Here is a 21,199-nt window from a genome sequence, read left to right as displayed (position 1 = left end):
AAGCCAGGGTAGCCCGATGGGCAGAAATAACATCTCCCGGCTGTGCAACTGTTCAAATCAGGGTCACTATCACTCTGGGGGGAGTCCCCTTGGAGAAGTGGGGTTGCTGCCATCTTGTCAGAGACTGCGTTGAGGGAAGGGAGGAGGCTTGCTGGGCCGAGGGCTTTGGTGCACCGCCCACCCCCCAGCCCCCTCCGCCCAGTGCTCTTGTTCCACCCTCAAGGTCCCAGGCTAAGTGAAGTAGGTGGCTTGGAGAGGTCACCTGGGGCTCGGGGCTTCCTTTCACCAAGAACTGAAAAAGCAAGTCTGGTGGGGCCCTAGGACCGTTTCAGCCGTCGGGGAGAGCGTGTCTGTGGCCTGGGGAAGGGGTCCAGGCAGCAAAATAAGATCCCCTCCCCCCTGTCTGGACCAGCAGCTGGGACTGCGGGAGCCGGGTGCGTGCGTCTAAGTGTGCGCATCCTCGCTCTATGTGTGTGCGTGTGTGTGTGTGTGTGTGTGTGTGTGTGTGTATGTGTGTGTGTGTGTAGAGAGAGAGAGCTGGAGAGGGTCGCGACCTGACGGGTCCAACTGTGTGCTCCCCTCCCCCCGCAGCCCCTGCCCGCTCTCGGAGGTTCCACCTTTGAAAGTGTAAGCTGCTAGCAGCGGCAGCCGAGTGGTCGTCGGGAGGCGGGGGCGGGGAGGGGAGGAGGAGTCTGGCTCTGGTTGTGTGATTTTTCGATTGATGGATGACTGCTGGGTGGGAGCGAGCGTGCGGGTGTGAGTGTGAGTGTGTGTGTGTGTGTGTGTGTGCGCGCGGGGTGCGTGCGCGCGCGGGGCCTGCCCATTTTCCTCCTCGCAGTAGTCAGTTGGGAGCTGGAGAGAGGGAGGGAGACGCAGCCCGCGAGAAACCGGAGAGGAGCCGAGCGCCCTCCGCCCGAGGCGCCCTCCCTTCGTCCGCGCACAGGCGCCGTCGCTTGGAGGAGCAAGGTGCCTCCCAGCCCGCAAGGGCGCAGCGTACAAACCCGCGGTCTCTTCGGTGGCTCTGCCCCGGGACTGCACCTGGAGGCCACCCCGGACGGGGATGGTAAGCGGCTGCTGCCGTCTGGCAAGCAAGCGGGACGCGGTGCGGGCACCATGGCGCTGACGACCTGGAGGGGGCCCTCGGCGGGGCTTGTCCGGCCAGAGCTCTGGCTGCTGCTGTGGGCAGCCGCGTGGCGCCTGGGCGCCACGGCGTGCCCCGCCCTCTGCACCTGCACCGGCACCACGGTGGACTGCCACGGCACGGGGCTGCAGGCCGTCCCCAAGAACATTCCACGGAACACGGAGCGCCTGTGAGTATGGCCCTCATCGGCAGCCCGCGGGGAGCCTCGAGGTTGCCCTCCCACCCCGATGCAATTCAGGGCTAAAGGTGGGGGCAGGACCGTAGGGGCCTGGGCTCTGCAGCCAATAAATGAGTCAGTGCTTGCCAGGGTCCTTCCCGAGCCAGAAGCCAGGAGCCAGGAGCGCCAATGTTTCCCTTTCTCGGGATTCAGAGGGCCCTCGCGGGGCTGCCAGCTCCCATCCTCACACCTGGGCCCTCGCGGGGCTGCCAGCTCCCATCCTCACACCTGCACCCTGCGCTCAGCACGGCAGGCCTTCCCACTGCGCCAGCACTTTATTTCTCCAGGGTGTCTGGGAATTGGTGCCAGAAAGCCTTCCTGGCACCCAGGAGGGAAGCTCACACGCACCAGGCACCATGTCTCCGTTTGGGCACATGGGGCTTGGGCTGTGTTCTGAGTGGGAGGTGTGCATGTGGGCTCTGAGGGCTTGTAGGCTGGTGATGGGCAGCAGGATGGGATGGAGTTGAAGGTCCTAGTCTCCCCCTTTCTCCCCATTGTTTGCCTCAGAGTCTTAGAATTTTTTCCTTCCAGATGTGAGGCATTTGTCTCCTACTACACATCCAGCCATCCCCAACCTAGGCAGACAGTGGACCTGAGGGATTTGGGTTTGAGCCTTGGGGTATGTTACATTCAGCACACAGAGAGGGGTAGATATGACCTGGACAAGGAGCCCGTAAATAATGCTGAGAGGTTGGGAGCTTGGAGTGGGAGATACGAGGTTAAAGATATTGCCCATGATAAGTCATGAAAACCATCATTTCTCTTACGCTGTTGTCACTCACTTCTAAATTCTTGAGAAAACTTGGCCCTTTCTTGACTCACCAAATTTTGTAGAATGTGTGTGTGTGTGGGGGGGGGGGTGGGATTAGCATGTGTGTGTGTTTATAGACATATATAATTTGTTTTCCCAGATTCTCTTGCAGAATGTGTATCTGCATGAATTCCTGGTATCTGTGGTGTCACCTCAGTAGTGTGAGCCTGGGAGAGCCCATGTACATGGGCTGTGTGTGCAGATTTTTGGTCTCATGCAGGGTCTTTTATTTAAAAATTTTTATTATTTATTAATTTATTTTTTGGCTGCGTTGGGTCTTCGTTGCTTCGTGCGGGCTTTCTCTAGTTACGGCGAGCGGGGGCTACTCTTGTTGTGGTGCAGGGCTTCTCATGGTGGTGGCTTCTCTTGTTGCGGAGCACGGGCTCTAGGCCCATGGGCTTCGCTAGTTGTGGCTCACAGGCTCTAGAGCACAGGCTCAGTGGCCATGGCTCACGGGCTCAGTTGCTCTGCGGCACGTGGGATCTTCCCGGACCAGGGCTTGAACCCGTGTCCCCTGCATTGGCAGGCGGATTCTTAACCACTGCGCCGCTTGGGAAGTCCCTCATGAAGGGCCTTTGTGCCGCTTGCGGAGGTGGCTGCCTTGGGGGATTTTTGAGCTGGACTTCGGAGGAGGCTGCTGGCCCCTTTGAAATCTGCCTTCTCCTTCTTCTCACACTCCTGGGTCCCTGCAGTGGCTCTCAGGAAGGGCGTACAGATTTTGAGAACTTTTGAGCACATTTTCATGACTCTCAGCTGGTCAGAGGCAGAAATCTGGCCCTGGGAAGAACTGTCTCCTGGATCAAACTTCGTACCAAGGTCAGCAATTAGCATGTTTGCCCCAGACTCTTCTTGGCTGAGACTGAAAAATTCCCTTGGAGGTTTCAGAAAATGTGCAATCTAGATGGGAATCAGTGTGTGTGTGTGTGTGTGTGTGTGTGTGTGTGTGTGCGCGCGCGTGTGTGTGTGTGTGTGTGTTGTGGCACTGCATGGGGAGAAGTTGGAACAAACAGATTCCTTGGGGATCCTGTGTGGCCCTGCAGAGGGACGGAGGGTCAGAAATCTGTCTAAAGGACCCCTGAGGCTGCAGGGTCACCCTCCATGTTCCCTCTGGACCTCATCTCTGTTCCTTTGCCTTGTCCTCGGGGCATTTCTCCTGCAGCTGTTACCCTGGTAGCGGCCTAGGTCTGAGAATTTTAGCCCCTCTCCTTTGCTTTTGGATCTGAATTTTGAAGTCATTTCATTTCTTGCTGTCTCTCCACCTTTAGTTTTGAGGGTAGTGTCTGTTTTGACTTTGATGAACTCTTTAGCTCTTTTGCAATCAGAGTGAGATGGAAGTGAAATTTCCTGGTATAAAGTCAGTTATTTGCTGTGTGACCTTGGGCAAGTGACTTAACTTCTCTGAGCCTTAGTTGCTTTCTATCAGGAAAATGAGGCTGCTGATACGTCAGGTCTCTGGTTCTTGTGAGGACTGAAGGTAATGTATGGGAAGTTCTTGGTACGTTATGATGCTTGCTGAGAGCCATTATTATAATAGGATCAGGAGAAGAGTCTTGTTACTTAATTCAGCAAGTGTCTGTGGAGCCCGTAACTGCCCTGGGTGCTGAGGCTCCAGCTGGGAGTGAGCAAGTCCCTGCCCTGAAGGGATGTACAGTTGAGAGGACCGGGCAGGTGCACCTAACTGTAAGCTCTGGCAGTGTAATGGGGCTGTGGGGAGGAAGCTTTGGGATTAGAAGCCCTTTTCTGGGGTGAAGGAGCTTCCAGAGGATGGACCATTTTATGAAGGTACTTTGGGACTCAACAGTGGTTGGGTCGGATTTTGCCAAGTAGAGAGGGCAGGCAGCCCAGACAGGGCATGCAGGAGCAAAAAGCTTGAAGATGGGAGTGTGGCCGGCCTGCTGGGAGAACGGACCAGCTTTGCCCTGGGGCTGAAACATGCTGTGGAGTGGAATGTGATGGGATTTGAGACTGGGAAGGTTGGGAAGGGTCAGGAAGGCCTTTCTCTATCTGGATTTTTCCTTTAGAGACTTCAGGGTCCAGATCCAGGGGTAAGTCATCAGGTCTGACCTTTGCTGTGTGCAAAACTTCTTGGATTGGGAAAGGCTGGAGAAAGCAGAGGGAGCCTGCCTTTTCAACAGGCAGGCCGCGAAAGAGCCATTTGAAGAGGAAAAGAACATCCTGAAAAGAGGCCTTGAGCAGGCTCAAAATAACTGTGGCATATGCTCTCTCTAATCAATATGGGTGTCGTGCAGTATCAGAGCCTGAAACAGTGGCTTCTTCCGAGGCTGTGAAATTTTTATAGACCGCAGCTGTGCATTCGTTCGCCTTTTGTCTTCTGGGCAGTTTCTCCGGCAGCCTGTGAGGCCCAGCAACTTTATGATCATATATTCCATAACTCCGGGTCCAGCCCGTCTCCCCAAGTGGGAAGAAATTGTCACTGGTTTGCTGCAGGGCCTTCTGGGAAGAGGCTGTGCAGGCTCCAGAGCTGTTGAGGAAATTGGTTCAGCCAGAGGGACTGTGGGGCTGTTGGGCGGGTGGGGAAGGGATGCTGAATAATTCACTGCAGCGGAACAACTGAAGTCCAGTGCAAGGTTGGGAGTGTGGTAGAGGAGGCCTGGGGGCTTGTCTCTTTGCAGGGCCCAGACTCAGAGGGGCCCAGCCATGGCCACTATCGTTTTTTCTTCTACTCAAGGACCTTTCAGTTGGATTTTTTTTTTTCTAACTTAAAAAATCTTTTGGACTAGAGTGTTTAGGAGAGTGTGATGAGAGAGTGCAGTATGTGTGGACACCACTTCTCCCCTCCACCCTGGACACTTGTATTCCAGGCTTGCCGCGGATGCCCCTTGTGGGTGTAGGATGCAGAGAGGAGAGAGGCCTGAGGATGGAGAGAGGGCCCTGGGAGGCCTGCTGGCTTCTGTTTGCCTCCAGGTCCAGCACTTTCTGCTGCTCTTTGGGCCATGGGGGCCTACACTCCTGCCTTCCTCGGTATGTCCCCTTGCCTCCTGGCCAGTTTGTCCACTGCCCTAGCTCTCTGCCCGCTGCTGAGGCCTGGGAAGCCCATGCCTTCTCCCAGCTTAGCCCCGAGTCTGGAGGCCCTGTTCAATGGGGATGGGTGGTTTTGACCAAGGAAGGCTGCCCAGGGCACCCCCAGGCTGATTGTCTGGGAGCCTGGTTGGAATTCCAAACATTGATTGGATGGTGGCTGCGGTGAGAGGGGTCAGAGGGCCAGACAGAAGCCACGTCTGCCACCGGGGCCTGGCCGGCCTGGGCTCTCTGAGCAGGACTCGATGGGCTCTGGCAGTAGAGACACACGTGGTGCAGGGGGAGTTGCCTCCTGGTGAAGCTCGTGTCTCTAGTAGCAGGTGCACTGGGCTTATTGCTGGGCTCTGAGTGACTGGTGGTACGGCCCGGTGCTGCCACTCCGTGTGACCTGAGACCCAGTTTCCCCATCTGTAAAAGGGGATGACGGTGGCAGGTTGATGGTGAGGACTAAGTGAGTGCATGCGTGTAGAGGGCCTGCAGGCGTGTTTGGCACATGGTGTGTGTTCTGCCTCCGGGGAGAGTGATACCTACCACCTCATAGGGTTTTTGCCAGGATTCACTCATTCTATGTGTGTGAAAATGCTTTGTGACTCTTAGTTTTACTATTTGAGAAGCTCAGGCTAAAGGCTTGAGGGTTCAGGTGGGGCAGGAGAGAGGGCGGTGGGGGGCAAGCATTTGAGTGTTGGCCGGACTGCAATCTGGGGTCTGGCTCTCAGAACGCTCCTTCCCTGGACTGTCCCGCGTCCCTTAGGGTTTGGAGACAAGGCGCGGGTCAGTGTCATGCGGGGAGTCTCTCCAGGGTGGATGGCTCTGGAGCCAGACTGCTTGGCTTTTTAGTCCCTCTCTGCCATTCAGCAGCTGGGGGGACCTTGGGCAAGGTATGGGGTTTAATTCACTTATTCAACAGATAGCTGTCTCTTGAAGGTCTGCATGGTGCCGAATGAATAGTCCCGGACAGAAATGGAAACCGCGCCTCTCTCTCCGAGTTTTAGTCCAGCAGGAGAGATGGAGATGAATGACACAATAGGAGGAGAATCATGTAATTGCAAACTGGGATAAGTGCTCTGGAGGAAAGTGTGACTTCTCAGGCCCCCATTTCCTTGCCCATAAAATGGGGATGATGACAGGACCTGCTTCAGAGGGTGGTCCTAAGGATTAAATGTGGTGATGCTGGGAGAAGCACTTTGCACTGGGCCTGGCACACAGCAAGTGCCCAGTAAGTGGTAGTATTATTATTGTTATTAAGGTGACAGAGAATTGCAGGGCTGTGAAAGGAACTTGGGTGCCACTCAAGGCCGGATCCCAGCACGGCCCTGCTCTCTATTCCCTCATCAGGCAGCCACTGGGCGCTCTGGATCCCCGGGGAACCTTGGGGCACACGGAGACCGAGCTGCCCCTTTCACGGTGCCCCCTCTCGGAGGCAGGGGGCTGGCTGCGGTGGCCCAGGCTGCCCGCTGCTGTCGGCAGGGGCGGCTGTGCTCTTTGGGGGCCGGCTGAAGGGAGGCGGGGACAGGCAGCCCCCGCGTTATTGGGAGCAGACGGGAGCTTGGCTGAGCTGCTGTCTCAGTTCTGTGCCGGCATTAGCAGCTCGGCAGGGCTCTTGCTTAATGGGATTTTCTTCCCAAATGCTGTAATTATCGCCATACAAATACTTATTACCCAGAGCAGATGACGGCCGGGCCTTGGGCAGTAGCCAGGGAGCTGGGCTGTGCTCGGGGTGGAGAATTGGCTCCTCTTTTTGAGCTTGAGACTCCCTCCCCTTCTCTCTGGATCCCAGCCTGCCGTGGACAAACAGCTGTTGGGCACCTGCCCTGTGCAGAGTGTCTGCAGAGGTCCAGGATATGGACTCGCTCCTCTGGGAGCTTGCAGCCTGGTGGGGAGAAAGGTCTGTCTGCGAAAGAACAAATGTGTAAGGATGCCCATAGGGACGTAGAGCACAGCGGCTACCAGCGCAGCCTTTGCTGTGAGAATGGCCCGGTTTGAATCTCGCCTTCATCACCTACCACCTGAGAGATCTTGGCTGACTCACGAGTGACTCAATTTCCTCATCTGTAAAATGGGAGCAACGTAGCATTTACCTTGTAGGGCTGTGAGTTCAAATGAAATTGTCCATGTAGGCGTGGTTAGAATAACGTTGGCACATAGAAAGTACTCCATCAATGTTAGAGATGAGGAGATGGGAGTGAGACATGGAGGAGGAGTTGTATCCCTAGAGTGATGGGGAGGTGGGATTTGAACTGGGCCTTGAAGGTTGGGCAGGAATTAGGTGAGTGAGCGGTGAAGCCAGGGCAAGGGAATCTGGGGGCATCCAGAGGTGAGTGCTGTACGTTTGGGAAGGAGATCCAGCTGGTGGGGTGAACGTTTGTGCTGGTGAGTTCTGAGAGAGAAGATTAAAGTAATGGGTAGGCTCAGGCCATGTGGCTGGGGAATGGGGAGCCATCCGAGGGTGTGTGTGTGTGTGTGTGTGTGTGTGTGTGTGTGTAAAATTTTATAATAATTTTTTTTTTTACTATTCAGCGATGTTTAACAAATCTAGTTGTGCAAACATCACCACAGTCCAATTTTAGAATATTTTCATCACCCCAAAAGATTCCTTGTGTTCACTGTAATTTTAAATTTTGTTATAATTTCAAACTTACAGAAAAGTTGCAACAAAAGTATATCCCTTATCCAGACTCAATTGTTTATATTTTGCCCCCTTTGCTTTATCATATATTATACACACACACACGCATACACACCTTTTTTCCTTGAACCATTTAAGAATAGATTGGAGGCATAACTTTTTTCCTCTAAGAGCTTTGGTGTGTATTTTTCTAAGGACAATAAGGCTATGAAAATCAGAAAATTTAATGTCGATACAATACTATTATCTACTCCGTGGTTCATTTTAGAATTTCATCAATTGTGCCAATAATGTCTTTTGTAGCTATTGTTTTGTTCAGGTTCAGAATTCTGTCCAGGATCACACATGGCATCTACTTGTCATGGCTCTTTATTCTCTGTTAATTTGGACCAGTTCCTTAGCCTTTCTTTGTTTTTCTTGACCTTAACATTTTTGAAGAATACTGGCCAGTTATTTTGTAGAATGTCCCTCAATTTGGCTTCCTCTGCTTTTTTCTCATGGTTGCGTTCAGGTTATGCATTTTTGGCAGGAATGCTAAATGAGCAACGTTGTGCCCTTCTCAGTGGGTCACGTCAGAAGACACGTGATGGCAGTTTGTCCCAATGTTGGTGATTTTAGCTCTGATTACTTGGTAATTTGGTGTCAGCCAGGCTTCTCTGCTGAAAAGTTACTATTTTCCCCTTTGTTATTAATAATTGACTTGCAGGGAGATACTTCCAGGCCATGTAAATATCCTACACATCAAACTTTCATTCACTAGTTTTGGTTCCACTGATGAGAAATTTGTAACTCCACCATTTCTTCTCTATTTATTAGTTGGCATTCTACTGTAAGAAAGATTGTTTGTAACAGCATGGACTTGTGGATTATTATTTTATTCATTGGGTTATAATTTGTAATAATGTTACTACATTATTTTGATGTTCAGAGTGTCCCACATTTGGCCAGTGGGACCCCTTCAAGGTGCTCCCGTGTCCCGTTGACAAGACCCTTTAAGCACTTGCCTCCAGGGGTTTTGAGTGGAGAGTAACAAGTGCAAAATGGTGTTTTAATATATTCTGTTTCCTGGCTTTGGTATGGACAATAAATGGAGGGAGAGACCAACTGGTTGGTGGTGGGGAGACCAGTTGGTTATGGGGACTGTGATTTCTGACAGCAGTTTTTCTATCACTGCTGTATTTTTGTTCTTTAAAAAAATTTTTTTAAAAACTTTTATTTTAAAACAATTTTAGACTTACAGAAAAGTTGCCAAAGTAGTACAGAGAGAATTCCCATACACCCTTCACCCAGCTTCCCCTAATGTTAACATCTTTCTTAATCATAGCATGATGATCAAAACCTAGAAATAAACATTGGTACAATACTGTTAGCTAAGCTATAGACTTCATTTGTATTTCACTAGTTTTCTTCCACCAATGTCCTTTTTCTATTACAGGACCCAATCCAGGATCCCACATTGCATTTAATTGTCATTTCTCCTTAGTCTTCTTCAGCCTGTGACAGTTCCTTAGTCTTTACTTGTTCTTTGTGACCTTGACATTTGTAAAAAGTGCTGGTTAGTTATTTTGTAGACTGCTCTTTGGTTTGTGTTTCTCTGGTGTTTTTTCATGATTGGATTGAGGTTGTGCATTTTTGGCAAGAATGCCACAGAGGTGATGTGCCCTTCCCAGAGCATCCTATCAGAGGGTAGATGACATTGATATGTGTCATTGCTGATGATGTTAACCTTGATCTCTTGGTTAAGATGGTGTCTGCCAGGGCTTCCCTGGTGGCGCAGTGGTTGAGAGTCCGCTTGCCGATGCAGGGGACATGGGTTCGTGCCCTGGTCTGGGAAGATCCCACATGTTGCAGAGTGGCTGGGCCCGTGAGCCATGGCCGCTGAGCCTGCGCGTCTGGAGCCTGTGCTCCGCAACGGGAGAGGCCACAACAGTGAGAGGCCTGCATACTGCAAAAAAAAAAAAAAAAAAAAAAAGATGGTGTCTGCCAGGTTTCTCCACTATAACGTTATCTTTCCATTTGCAATTAATAAATATTTGCGGGGGGAGATACTTTGAGAGTATGTAATATCCTTTTTGCCCTCAAATTCTCACCTGCTAATTTTAGCATCCATTAACGGATCTTGCCTGCAACCATTATTATCCAATTTTTCTTTTCTATTTCCCTCATTGGTTCTACATTTATTAATTGGAATTCTTCTGTAGGGAAGAAAATCTTATTTCTTTTTAAGAAGGTGGTTTGTTGGTTGGGTACATTGGGTTTTGGGTTTCCTGAGGGCAGGGACTGTGTCTCATGTATCTTTGTGTTTCCATCGCCACGTACATGGTAGGTGCTCAAAAAAAATGTGTGTTCAATGAGTTTTTTTTTTTTAAACCTGTGGTAAGACATTTCATGATTCTGATCCTTGCTTTAGAAAATATGATCATTGTGATAGGCTGAATAATGGTCCTCAAAGATGTCCACATCCTAATCCCTGGAACTTATGAATATGTTACCTTACAGGGCCAAAGGGACTTCGCAGATGTGATTAAGTTAAGGATCTTGAGATGGGAGATGATTTTGGATTATATGGGTGGGCTCAACATAATCACAAGGGTCCCTAGAGAGAGAGAGGCAGGAGGGTCAGAGTCAGTAGTAGGAGAAATATGACGACAGAAGCAAGAGATTGGAGTGATGCCAAGAAGGGGCCATGAGCCACAGAATGCAGGCGGCCTCTCGATGAAAGAGGCAAGGAGATGGATCCTCCCCTAGAGCCTCCAGAAAGGAATGCAGCCCTGGGAATGTCTTGACTTTAACCTAGCAAGACTGATTTCAGACTTCCGATCTCCAGAACCGTAAGATAATTTGTGTTGTTTTAAGCCACTAAGTATGTGGTAATGTGTTATAACAGCAGCAGGCAACTGTTACAGTCCTCACAGAGTTTGGAGGGTACAGCAGAGGCCAAGGCATGAGAGGAAGCAGGCCTGGACGGAGGCAGAGGGTGCAGAAAGAGCAAATGGGAACGTCAGAGCAAATGGGAACGTCACAGGGGACCCTATGGCCCGAGGCTGGGAGGATGATTTTGCAGAGTAAAGTTGGGAGGGTGGCTGATCCTGGAGAGAAGCCATGAAGTTAGCTTCTGCCTCTTTTGTTTGAATTACCAATACACAGCCATGTGAAGAAATGACCCTAGAGGCAGGAATAGGGGATGGTCACTCTGTTGAGTGTTCAGGCTGGAGAGACAGTTGGGAGGGTGTCCTGGGGAAGTAATGGGACCCACGAGGGCAGTGAGACAGAGACGTCACTGGGAATAAAAATCTCCCGGGAAGCTGGTATAAAATGCAGAGCCCCAGGCCCATTCCAGAGTAGCTGAGGCAGCAGGTCTTTGGCAAAGGCCATTCAGGTGATTCAGATGTGGGAGGTGCCCAGGACACCATCCGAGGAACACTGCTTGGTGCTGGGGTTTCCTGGTGAAGAAAGTACGTCCTTTGAAGACGCAGGAGGACTGCCTTTGGCTTCCACCCACATTAAGAGGGCAGCAGGAAGGGAGGGCCACCAGGGAGGAGCTGGGGGAGGGGCAGCAGCTGGGGGAGGGGCAGGAGGAGCTCCCGTCCACAGGGGAGCCTTGGCCTGACGTTTGTGGATTCCAACCTGGGCGATGCAGTTACTGCTAAAGCCAAAGAAGGCGTCTGGAGATGGTGGGGGGAGGGTTAACAGTGTGGAGAGCAGCCAGTCTGTTTGAGGATGAGGGCCAAGGAACGCTTCTGGAACTGCGACTGGGGGGTCACTGGCAAAGCTGGGCAGAACGGTTTCCTGGGAGAAGTGGAAGGCGGAAGCAGATGGTCGGGAGCGAGTAGGTGGTGAGGAAGTTGGCGGGAGGAGAGAATAAGCACGGGAGCTCCAAGGGGAGCCGCTCAGAGATTGTTTGCAGAGGGGCAGGTGGACTGGAGTCCCACTCGGGGGAGAGGGGGTGGGAGGCGACTGTGGAAAAGAGGAGCCAGAGCTCTGGGTGGGTTGGGGAGGGGAGGACCTATGACAGGTCAAAGAGCAGAGATGGAGAGCATCGAGGAGGGAGTTGTGATGGTGTTGGTGGTCACCATTCAGAACCCTTACTTTGCGCCCAGGCTCCGAGCCAGGTGCTTTACCCACGTCCACTCTTTCACTCCTCATAACAGTCCTGGGAGGAAGGCATTACAGGTCCCTGAGGGACTGGTTGCTGGAGATCCACCCACCCAGCACCAAATAAGATTCCAAAATTCCCGATGCTCAAGTCCCTTATGTAAAATGGCGTACTATTTGCGTATAACCTACTCACATCCTCTCCTATACTTTAAATAATCTCTAGATTACTTATAATACCTAATAAGAGGTAAATACTACATAAATAGTTGTAAATACAGTGTAAATGATATGCAAATAGTTACCAGAGCAGAGCAAATTCAAGTTTTGCTTTTTGGAACTTTCTGGAATTTGTTTTTTGTGTGTGGAATATTTTCGATCTACGGTTGGTTGAATCTGTGGCGGTGGAACCCCCAGATAAGGGGGATAAGAGTCTACTGCACTTACCCCTGCTTTGTAGATGAGGAGAAGATAAGAGAGGTGGAATCGTCTGCCCTGGGTTAAACAGTCAGCTGGTAAGTGATGCTCTGAGTCTCGAGGCTTTGAGATGTGTTTCTGTTAAAATTTTTTTTTATATAAATTTATTTATTTATTATTTTTGGCTGTGTTGGGTCTTCGTTGCTGCACGCGGGCTTTCTCTAGCTGCGGCGAGCGGGGGCTACTGTTCGTTGCAGTGCGCGGGCTTCTCATTGCGGTGGCTTCTCTTGTTGTGGAGCATGGGCTCTAGGCACGCGGGCTTCAGTAGTTGAGGCTTGCGGTCTCTAGAGTGCAGGCTCAGTAGTTGTGGCACAGGGGCTTAGTTGTTCCGCGGCATGTGGGTTCTTCCCGGACCAGGGCTTGAACCCATGTCCCCTGAACTGGCAGGTGGATTCTTAAGCACTGTGCCACCAGGGAAGCCCTGTGTTTAATTTTTAAATTTGACTACCACTCCACACATCTTAATAAGGCTTGGCTTCATTCATTCATTCATCAGACACCTACTGTGTGCCAGGCACCCCCCCACAGGTGCTGGCTTACAGATGTGGCCTCTGCCTCTCACAGCCTGGCAGGGAAGACTGGCCTTTAAGGCCAGTCATATATACTTTTTTATTTTGTAATTTTTTTTAAAAATTTATTTATTTATTTATTTTTGGCTGCATTGGGTCTTCGTTGCTGCCCATGGGCTTCCTCTAGTTGTGGTGAGCGGGGGCTGCTCTTTGTTGTGGTGCATGGATTTCCCATTTTGGGGAGCACGGGCTTAGTTGCTCTGGGACATGTGGGATCTTCCTGGACCAGAGCTCAAACCCGTGTGCCCTGCATTGGCAGGCGGATTCTTAACCACTGCGCCACCAGGGAAGTCCCCAAAGGACCTCATATTAAATGCACAAATCAAAATGCCAGCTCTGGAGGAGGAGCTGAGTGAACACCTGTGGGGAGGGTGGTTTAGAGGAGGGGACATTTAAACTGAGGCCTGAAGGATGTTGGGAGTAAGCCAGCTGTGGTTTACTCTGTGGGCTCTGGATCAGAGCCCAGCCAGCCCTGGCAAAGGCCCTGAGGCAGAAGAGCTGGTTGTTGAAAGTGGAGGAGCAGGGTGGCTGAAGCCCTAGGGGCTGGTATTTTCCTAACAAGGGAACTGAGGAAAAATCAGTCTTTTAACCTGTGGGCTATGGAATGGTTGTTGGTAAAACAGCAGCGTCCTCTCTGTGTGAAGCTTTCCTTGGCTGATGTCCATTTGGGGAGAGCATTTCTTAGTGAGTGTGGGTTTTTTTTTTTTTGAGTCAGGGAGCAGGGAAACATGGAAAACTCACCCAACCCAGTGCTATTTAGAATATGTCAGTTTGAATGCAAATTTATTCTTGCATTCAAGAAATACTTACTAAAACATCTATCAGGTAACAGGTGCCAGGTACTACGTTAGGCCCTGGAGATACAATAATGAGAAAAAACTGGCACAGTCCGTGTCCTCAAGGAGCTTATACATGGGGAGGGGTAGAGATATCAGTCAAGGAAGGTCCCAAATCCATACAAAATTGCCCCTGATTTGTGCTGCAGAGGAGAGGGTTAGAGTGCCCTGTGGGCCTGTGATAGGGAGGTTGGACCAATTGGAAGGAAAAGTTGGAGTGAGTTAGGCAAAGTGGAAGGAGGGAGCAGTGCAGGCAGAGGGAATGGCAAGTCCAAAGGCCCTGCCACCAGAGGGAGCAAATCAGAACAGGGAGAGTGGGGCAGGCCACATGGGGTTTGTGGTCGGTGTTAAGGAGAGTTTTGTCTTGATTCCAAGAGTGATGGGGGTTCATTGAAGGGCTTAAGTGGGGAGTGACACGATCAGATTTGCATCTTGAAAAGATCACTCTGGCTGTGGCCTGGAGAACAGATTGGAGGGGAGCCAGAGGGAAGGTGGGGAGCCCGGTTAGGTGGCTCTGGGCGCTCCATGCAGCCAGTCCACCTGCAGGTTGGGGTGTGGGCCCGTCTACCTCTGTTGGGCGGCAGCTGGGTAGGGACATTCTTCATTCCCTTGGTTCTCCTGTCTGACTTTGCAGACACTGAGTGCTGTGGATTTGGCCAGGGTAAGATTTCAAAGGACAGCGCTGAGGAATACAGTTCCCCAGCTCGGAGGCCAGTCTCCTTCACAGTCAGAGCGTGCGTGTTTATGTTTTGGAGACCTGGCAGGAAGGGAATTTAGAGGGCAGCTGAGCCTCCCCATCACCATTGCAGGTTTGGGCCCTTGGGGAGGAGCCAGCACCAGGAGCGGTTGCCTTCCCACCCAACCGTGAGAAATGCTTGTGAAGGGCGTGCAGCCCCCAGAGCGCCCCAAGAGGGGCCCAGGGTGTCTATTCCTACAGCTTTAGGACATCCAGTGGTTTCTGTCGGTTTATCACAAACACCCAGATGCGGGGATCAGATTCTTGTTTCCCGAGAGGATTCGAGAAATCCTGGTGTGTTTTTGTTTTTCCCTCAGTAATTTTGCTTCAGAGGATTTTCTCCCAAATCTTTCACCACCGAGGTTTTTTTTTTCAGGTTAGGACCACATAGGAACGGATGGGAGTCAGGGCCATTTGCCACTGGAGTGTATTTCCTCCTGGGGAGAAGGATGGATGCAGAGCCATCACTTTTGGAAGAGAGAGAACCGTCTCAGGGCATCTTCCCTGGGCCTCAGCATCCTGGGGCCTGCAGGGCAGGAGCAGCCAGCTCCTCCCTGCTCAGCATAGCACAGCCAGCCCAGCACCAGCCTGAGCTGAGCCTGGGGCACCACCCTTCTAGTGGTGCCATGGTCCTTGAGGGAAACAAAACAACAGCAACAATAGTAGTAGTAAAAATAATTGCAGCAGGGAATATTGATATAGAGAGCATTTATGTATGCCAGGCACTGCTCTTGGTGCTTTAGAAATAGTTAAGTCATTTAAACCTCACCACATCTCTAAGAGGTGGGTGTTATCATTATCTTCGTTTTACAAATGGGGAAACTGAGGCGCAGAGAAGTTAAACTTTGTGCCCAGGGTCACACAGCTAGTGATCGTAGAGTAGGAATTTGAAGCCAGATAGTCTGGCTCTAAAGCCCAAGCTCGGCTGGCTGGGAAGCTGCCCTGATGTTGTTGTTTGGGCAGAGCACACGGTCTTATTATAGGGCCCCAGGATGTCTGTCTAAGTTGTTCCTCGGCTCTGTCCAAGGCATGATTGCTCAGGGTGAGGGGTGGCCTCGACGGAATCCAGCAACACGAGGCATCATGATGAAGGGGAAAGAACCTGGATTCACGTTGGCCTGAGTGGGATTTGGTCTTGGCCCCACCACTTATGAGCTGGGTGGCACTGGGCAAATTGCTTCACCAATCTCTGCCTCAGTTTCCTCATCAGCAAGATGGAGAGAACTTGACTCATCTCGTAGGCTACTGTGCAGGTGAAATGAGATGAAACATGCTTGGAGTTGGGCTCAGAGCCTGCACACAGAGGCGCCCAATAAAGAGAAGTGGTGGATGTGGGCCCTGGTGGCCAGAACCTCAGGGACCCCAGGGTAGCTCTGGATCCTGGCTTCTTCCTGAGAAGCGAGGACGGGAATTGCCCCAGAGGGCCCACCCCACTTGCCTGCTCTGGCTGCACAGGTCTGAAGGTCACAGCAGCTTCTCTGGTTTTCCCAGGCGGCTTGCTGGGGAGGGGTCTCCATGGCGACACTCAAGGAGCACCTGTTGGAGGAATCAGGCACCGGAGAAAAATGACCTCCTCGCCTCATTCCAGCAGCCTGTGCTGAGGGTTCCAGGGGAGGTGGCCGGGCCACCTCGAGGTTGGAAACTCGATCCTGTTGGGCTGCCCGGCTGAGGGGAGAGGGAGGGGACCGTGGAGGCCATTCTCTCAGCCTAAGTGGCGCTAATGACTCCTTAAGCTGCAGCCCCAGACCTGCGAACCCGATGAGAGCTGCCTCTGCTTCACAGGCTGCCTTCTCGAGGGCTGTCCCCTGAGAGGAGGCGCTTAGCTTAGCTCCAGGTTACAGACCAAAGCTGATGGGGAGGCTGGGGTCTGGGGGAGCTTGGGCTTCCATCGACATTCTTGCCTGGAAGCCACCAGCAGGGCCTCCCGAGAGGGGGGCTGTGTTTGCTCTGCTGTCTGTACCATTGTCCTCCTGTGCCTGCCTGTCCCAGGTCTTTTCTTGAGTGGAGGTGGAGTGGGGTGCAGGAGGTGAGGGGGAGGGGTTGGAATCCACTGATGGCTAAGGAATGCGCCCCAGAGTCTGCCCAGTGGAGCCTGGTGCCAAAGGTGAGAAGAGAGGCAGGTAGATGAGCATGTCATCAGTACTCCCTGCGAACTCCCCACCCCACCCTGCCCACCTTATGGGAATTCCATCCTCAGGGATTCCTGAGTTCCATTTGGGCCCTGCCTTGTTCAGACAAGTCTTGACGTCTGTCTTTGCCTCAGTTTTGCCGTCTGTGAATTGAATAATTATTGTAGTCAGTTGCCTGATGAACCATGGTTGCCATGAGAAGGAGTGAGTGAATGATTGTAAAATTCAAGATTTCTCATGACCTTTGACTAATTCCGTTTCTAGGAACATATTCCTCCCAAATGCCCACCAAGCTTTATGCGGTATTATTTATAATCGAACAATACCAAAACAGCTCAGATGTTCCAGTGACAGAGAATCAGGGCATGCCCAGTAACTTGATATATCCAACGGAAGGGATCCTTTATACCAATCAAAATCGTAAATGGAGAACGAGCAGGGAATGACATTGCAGAAGGCGGGCACACCATTTATGTCTCATTCACTCTTGTATCTTCAGAACCTTGCAAAATGCTTTGCAAATAGCAAGTCTTCAGTAAATATTTGTCATATTATCTCCACTCGATAAAACTTACATCCAAAGGTAACAGGTTTGAGAGAAAATATTCCAGAATATTAACAAGGCATTCTTTCTGGGTGATGAGCTAATGTGTGATTTTTCTTTATTCTTAAGGTAATTGAAAAAATTCAATAATGTACATATGTTACTCGTATTTTTCAGCACAATAACTTGCCTATTTTGTTGACTTTAAAAATAGAGATGTCTCTTAAAAAATTTCAAACAATGCAGAAAAGTATGAAAAGGAAGCTGAAGTCCCCTTAAGGCCCAGCACTCAGTGGTTACAGGCACTCACATGCAGCGAACAGCCCCCAGCGAACTGGTTCTATGCATAGACCTCTACTGATATGCCTGTGAGTTTTTACATAAGTGGGCTCGGGGCATACAAGCTGTCTTGAAACCCTTTTCCCAGGGGCTGTATCAGGGACATCTTCCCTTGTCAATACAAAGGGATCTGTACTGTTTTAAATGGCTGCATGGCATTCAGTTTCACAGATGTACTGAAATTTAACTAACCGTGGCTCTGTCGACGTCCACTTAAGTTTAATATTTTTGCTTTTATAATCAATGATGACATATATTATAATCAAAAACATAAAACCGGGACTTCCCTGGTGGTCCAGTGGTTAAGAATCTGCCTTCCAGTGCAGGGGACGCGGATTCGATCCCTGGTTGGGGAACTAGGATCCCACGTGCCGTGGGGCAACTGAGCTGTCGTGCCACCCCTACTGAGCTCGCGCACCTCAACGAGAGAGCCACGTGCTGCAAACTACAGAGCCCATGTGCTCTGCAACCTGCGGGCCACAACTAGAGAAGAGAAAACCCCCACGCCACAACTCGAGAGAAGCCTGTGCACTGCGACGAAAGATCCCGCCTGCTGCAACTAAGACCTGACACAGCCAAAAATGAATAAAATAAACAAATAATAAATCTTTTTTAAAAACCCCATAAAAACACCCCAAATTCCTTGTGGTTTTGGGTTCAGGGATGAAAGTTTGAGCTGGATAGCCCAGAGGGAACCGCCTGCTTGTGGAGGGAACCAGTCTTCAGAGCTTTGAGATGACATTCTCCTTGTTTGAAGTGAGGTCGTGTGGCAGGGGGAGCAGCAAAGAGAGGCTCAGAGGTGGCCGTTTCGGGGAAGAATATTTCATTCAACAAAAAAGGCCTTTACATTGAAAAGAGCCCATCTCACGTGGAGAAGACATCCTCCCAGCATTTAGGGCGGGAAGGGGCTCAGTCTGGTGCTCTCACCAATGGCCCCGTTACCTTGGAGAGACCTCAAACCCCTCAGAGAGATCCTGTTAGAAAAGAGCTGAGGAACAGGGAATGAGTTTTTCCAGCTGCTCCAAAGGATCAGGAGCCAGGCCCAGGGGAAGGACAGAGAGAGTGATGAATTGAATAAATTATCAGCTTGTCAACTTGGGGAGAGAGCCTGTCCTGGTGGAAGAAGCCTGGGCCCTAGGATCACACGGCTACGGGTCCAGATCCCTGCTCTGTCCTTTACCAGGTGGTGACCTCGGGAAGACCTCTTTGAGACATTTTTTCCTCATCTGTAAGATGGGCGCGATAACTACCTTCCAGCATCTTGTAAGGATGTATGCAAAGCCCAGTTCCCAGAGTGTGTGGAAACCAATAACATTTTGTTCTTAGTGGAAGCAGCTCTAGAACATCACACTTCTGAAACTCTTTTAGGAAAGGGAACTTGCGGTTTTTCAGAGTAGCTTGGACTTGGGTTGGGATGGCGGAAACACCTGGAACCTTTGACCAGAGTTGGTAAATGAGGAGACTGGGCCGCAGGTAGAGCGTGTGAGTGTCTGTGCGCGTGGATGTGTGCGCGCGAGATCAGTTAAGTTATTGCTAAGCGTATGGGGGTCGCGATGATGGTGAGGAAGAGGAGGGGGCAGGGTGGCTGTGGACACGGTGCTGCACAGGAAGCCAGGTGAGATGTGGAGGTGACAGCTGGGTTTGGAGCTGGGCCTGAGTGAGATTCCGCTGTGTGTGGCTCAGTGGAAGAACTTTCTGGGGAGTGGGGTGCCTGACCCCTGGAGTGGCCTGCCTTTCCAAGGCTGGGCCAGCTCCCTGTGAAGAGGAGTGGCCAGCAGAGGCTGGGTGGGAGGGGGTGGGAGGTGGGGTCCATGTCCAAGGTGCCCAGGGCATGACTGGAAGGGCTGAGAGAGGAGCACGTGGTCTTGGGAGGGAGCAAGGGCTGGAGGCCCTGGTGGTGTGAGTCACTGCGGGGCTCGGCCTCCCTTCCTGGGCCCTGCCTTCCTGTCCCCGCTGCAGGACTGGCCTCATGGCAGCTCCTGCCCGGAGGCCTCACTGGCTCTCTGTCTTTCCTCTGGTTCCTTTCTCAGGCCCTCTGGCTTCGACCCACCTTCCCCCAACCCTGCTTCCCACGGCTCCCAGCCCTCCAGATACTCCGGCTTTTCTCCTTCCCTGGAGTGTCCGTTCCATCCCTCTTGCTACAGATCTGCCTTGTCTTTTGGACCTCAGCTTGAGTCCCACTTCCTCAGTCCCCTTAAATGGCATGGCCCTCCCTGCGCTCTCCTGCTCGGAATCTGGACAGCTTGTGGGAACCAGTGCCACCAGATGATGGCATTGGTATCCCCAAGGGGCCCCTTTCTAGGTGCAGGCCATGCTCTTTGCTTGTTTATGCCTCATGTTACTCCTATGAGGTAGACAGTTATTATCCCTATTTTATAGATGAGGAAACTGAGGCTCAGCAAGGATTCTACCTGAAGAGCCTCTCTAATTGGCTAGTTTCTAAATTCTTTCCTGTGTGAATGTCTTGTCTCTCCAACGAGACTGAGCCCTTTCAGGGCAAAAGCTGCGTTTTGGGGTTCCACAGCACTCCCAGCAGTGAGTCCGTGCCCTGTGCGTTCCTGTTGGTCAAACATCTGCTGCAAAGAGGTCCCGGCTTGTTAGGACGACACAGACTTGGGGGTCCCGGGGCTTGGCTGGGAAGCACCCAGCCCCGTTGGCGAGATGGTTGACTTAAGCCACGTGGAGAGGGAGCTCGGAGTGGAGCCCTGGCCTGGGGGCAACCTGGGCAGCTCACCATCTCCTTCTCTCCTTTTCTCCCCCAGGGAACTCAACGGCAACAAAATCACTCGGATCCATAAGAATGACTTTGCGGGACTCAAGCAGCTGCGGGTGCTGTGAGTATGGCATGCTGCTGCAGTTTATAACCTTTCTCCTGCCCCCTCCCCTCAGTGGCGGTCTCACGGCAGAGCCCTGGTTGTGGGTCGTAGGGTTGTAGGCCAGCTGGGCCCCTCCCCTGCGCAGTCAGTCTTGGGATGCCGTGAGCGGGTGGGTGGAGGTGTGCCAAGTCCTGACCCAGAGTGGCCACTGTCTCCCATATGGCTGAGAAAATTGGGCGTGGAGTGGGCACCAGTAGTCACTTCCTGGCAGGACCTGGGAAGATGGGGCTGCCTTGTCCATTGGCTGGCTTCTGGGGTGAAGGAAGACCAGGCCTGCTCAGGCTGCCGTAACAAAAGACCAGCGACTGGGTGGCTGAAACAACAGAAATTAATTTTCTCCCAGTTCTGGAGGCTGGGAGTCTAAGATCGAGGTGCCGTAAGGGTTGGTCTGTGGGAGGCCTCTGTTCTGGGCACCTTCTCGCTGCATCCTCACGTGGCCTTTCCTCTGTGTGCACACAGAGAGATCTCTGCTGTCTCTTCTTCTTACCGGGACACCAGTCCTATCAGATTAGGGCCCCATCCTTACGACCTCATTTAGCCTTAATTACATACCTTATCTCCGAACACTGTCACATTGGGGGTAAGAACTTCAGTGTATGAATTTTGGGGCGGGGGGGATGACCCAATTCAGTCTATAACAGTCTCCACAGCTCTTTTGAACTTGTGCCCCAGAAAGACTTCCCAGCAAGGCCACAGACCCCCTGACTTGAGGAGGAAGTGACTGGGAGCCGTTGAGGACAGAGGTGACTCCCCTCAGGTGCCTG

The 21,199-nt window shown here is 51.7% G+C and overlaps 1 protein-coding gene across 1 annotated transcript in view; it reads left to right on the top strand.

Annotated features, from left to right (window-relative positions):
- Positions 1 to 648: 648 nt before the first annotated feature.
- SLIT1 (slit guidance ligand 1) overlaps positions 649 to 21,199 on the top strand; it is a 166,430-nt gene continuing 145,879 nt past the window's right edge. Inside the window, exons 1-2 of the mRNA XM_027112183.1 lie at positions 649 to 1,310; positions 20,322 to 20,393. Of these exons, the coding sequence (XP_026967984.1) occupies positions 1,114 to 1,310; positions 20,322 to 20,393 (269 nt within the window). The 5' untranslated portion in view covers positions 649 to 1,113. The remainder of the gene's footprint in view (positions 1,311 to 20,321; positions 20,394 to 21,199) is intronic.

This window comes from Aethalodelphis obliquidens, unplaced genomic scaffold (genome assembly GCF_003676395.1).
Source record: "Aethalodelphis obliquidens isolate GAN/ISIS:26980383/991018 unplaced genomic scaffold, ASM367639v1 scaffold11, whole genome shotgun sequence".
NCBI lineage: Eukaryota > Metazoa > Chordata > Mammalia > Artiodactyla > Delphinidae > Aethalodelphis > Aethalodelphis obliquidens.
Note: the sequence above shows the minus strand (reverse complement) of the source record. Positions and strands in the feature narration are given on the sequence as shown.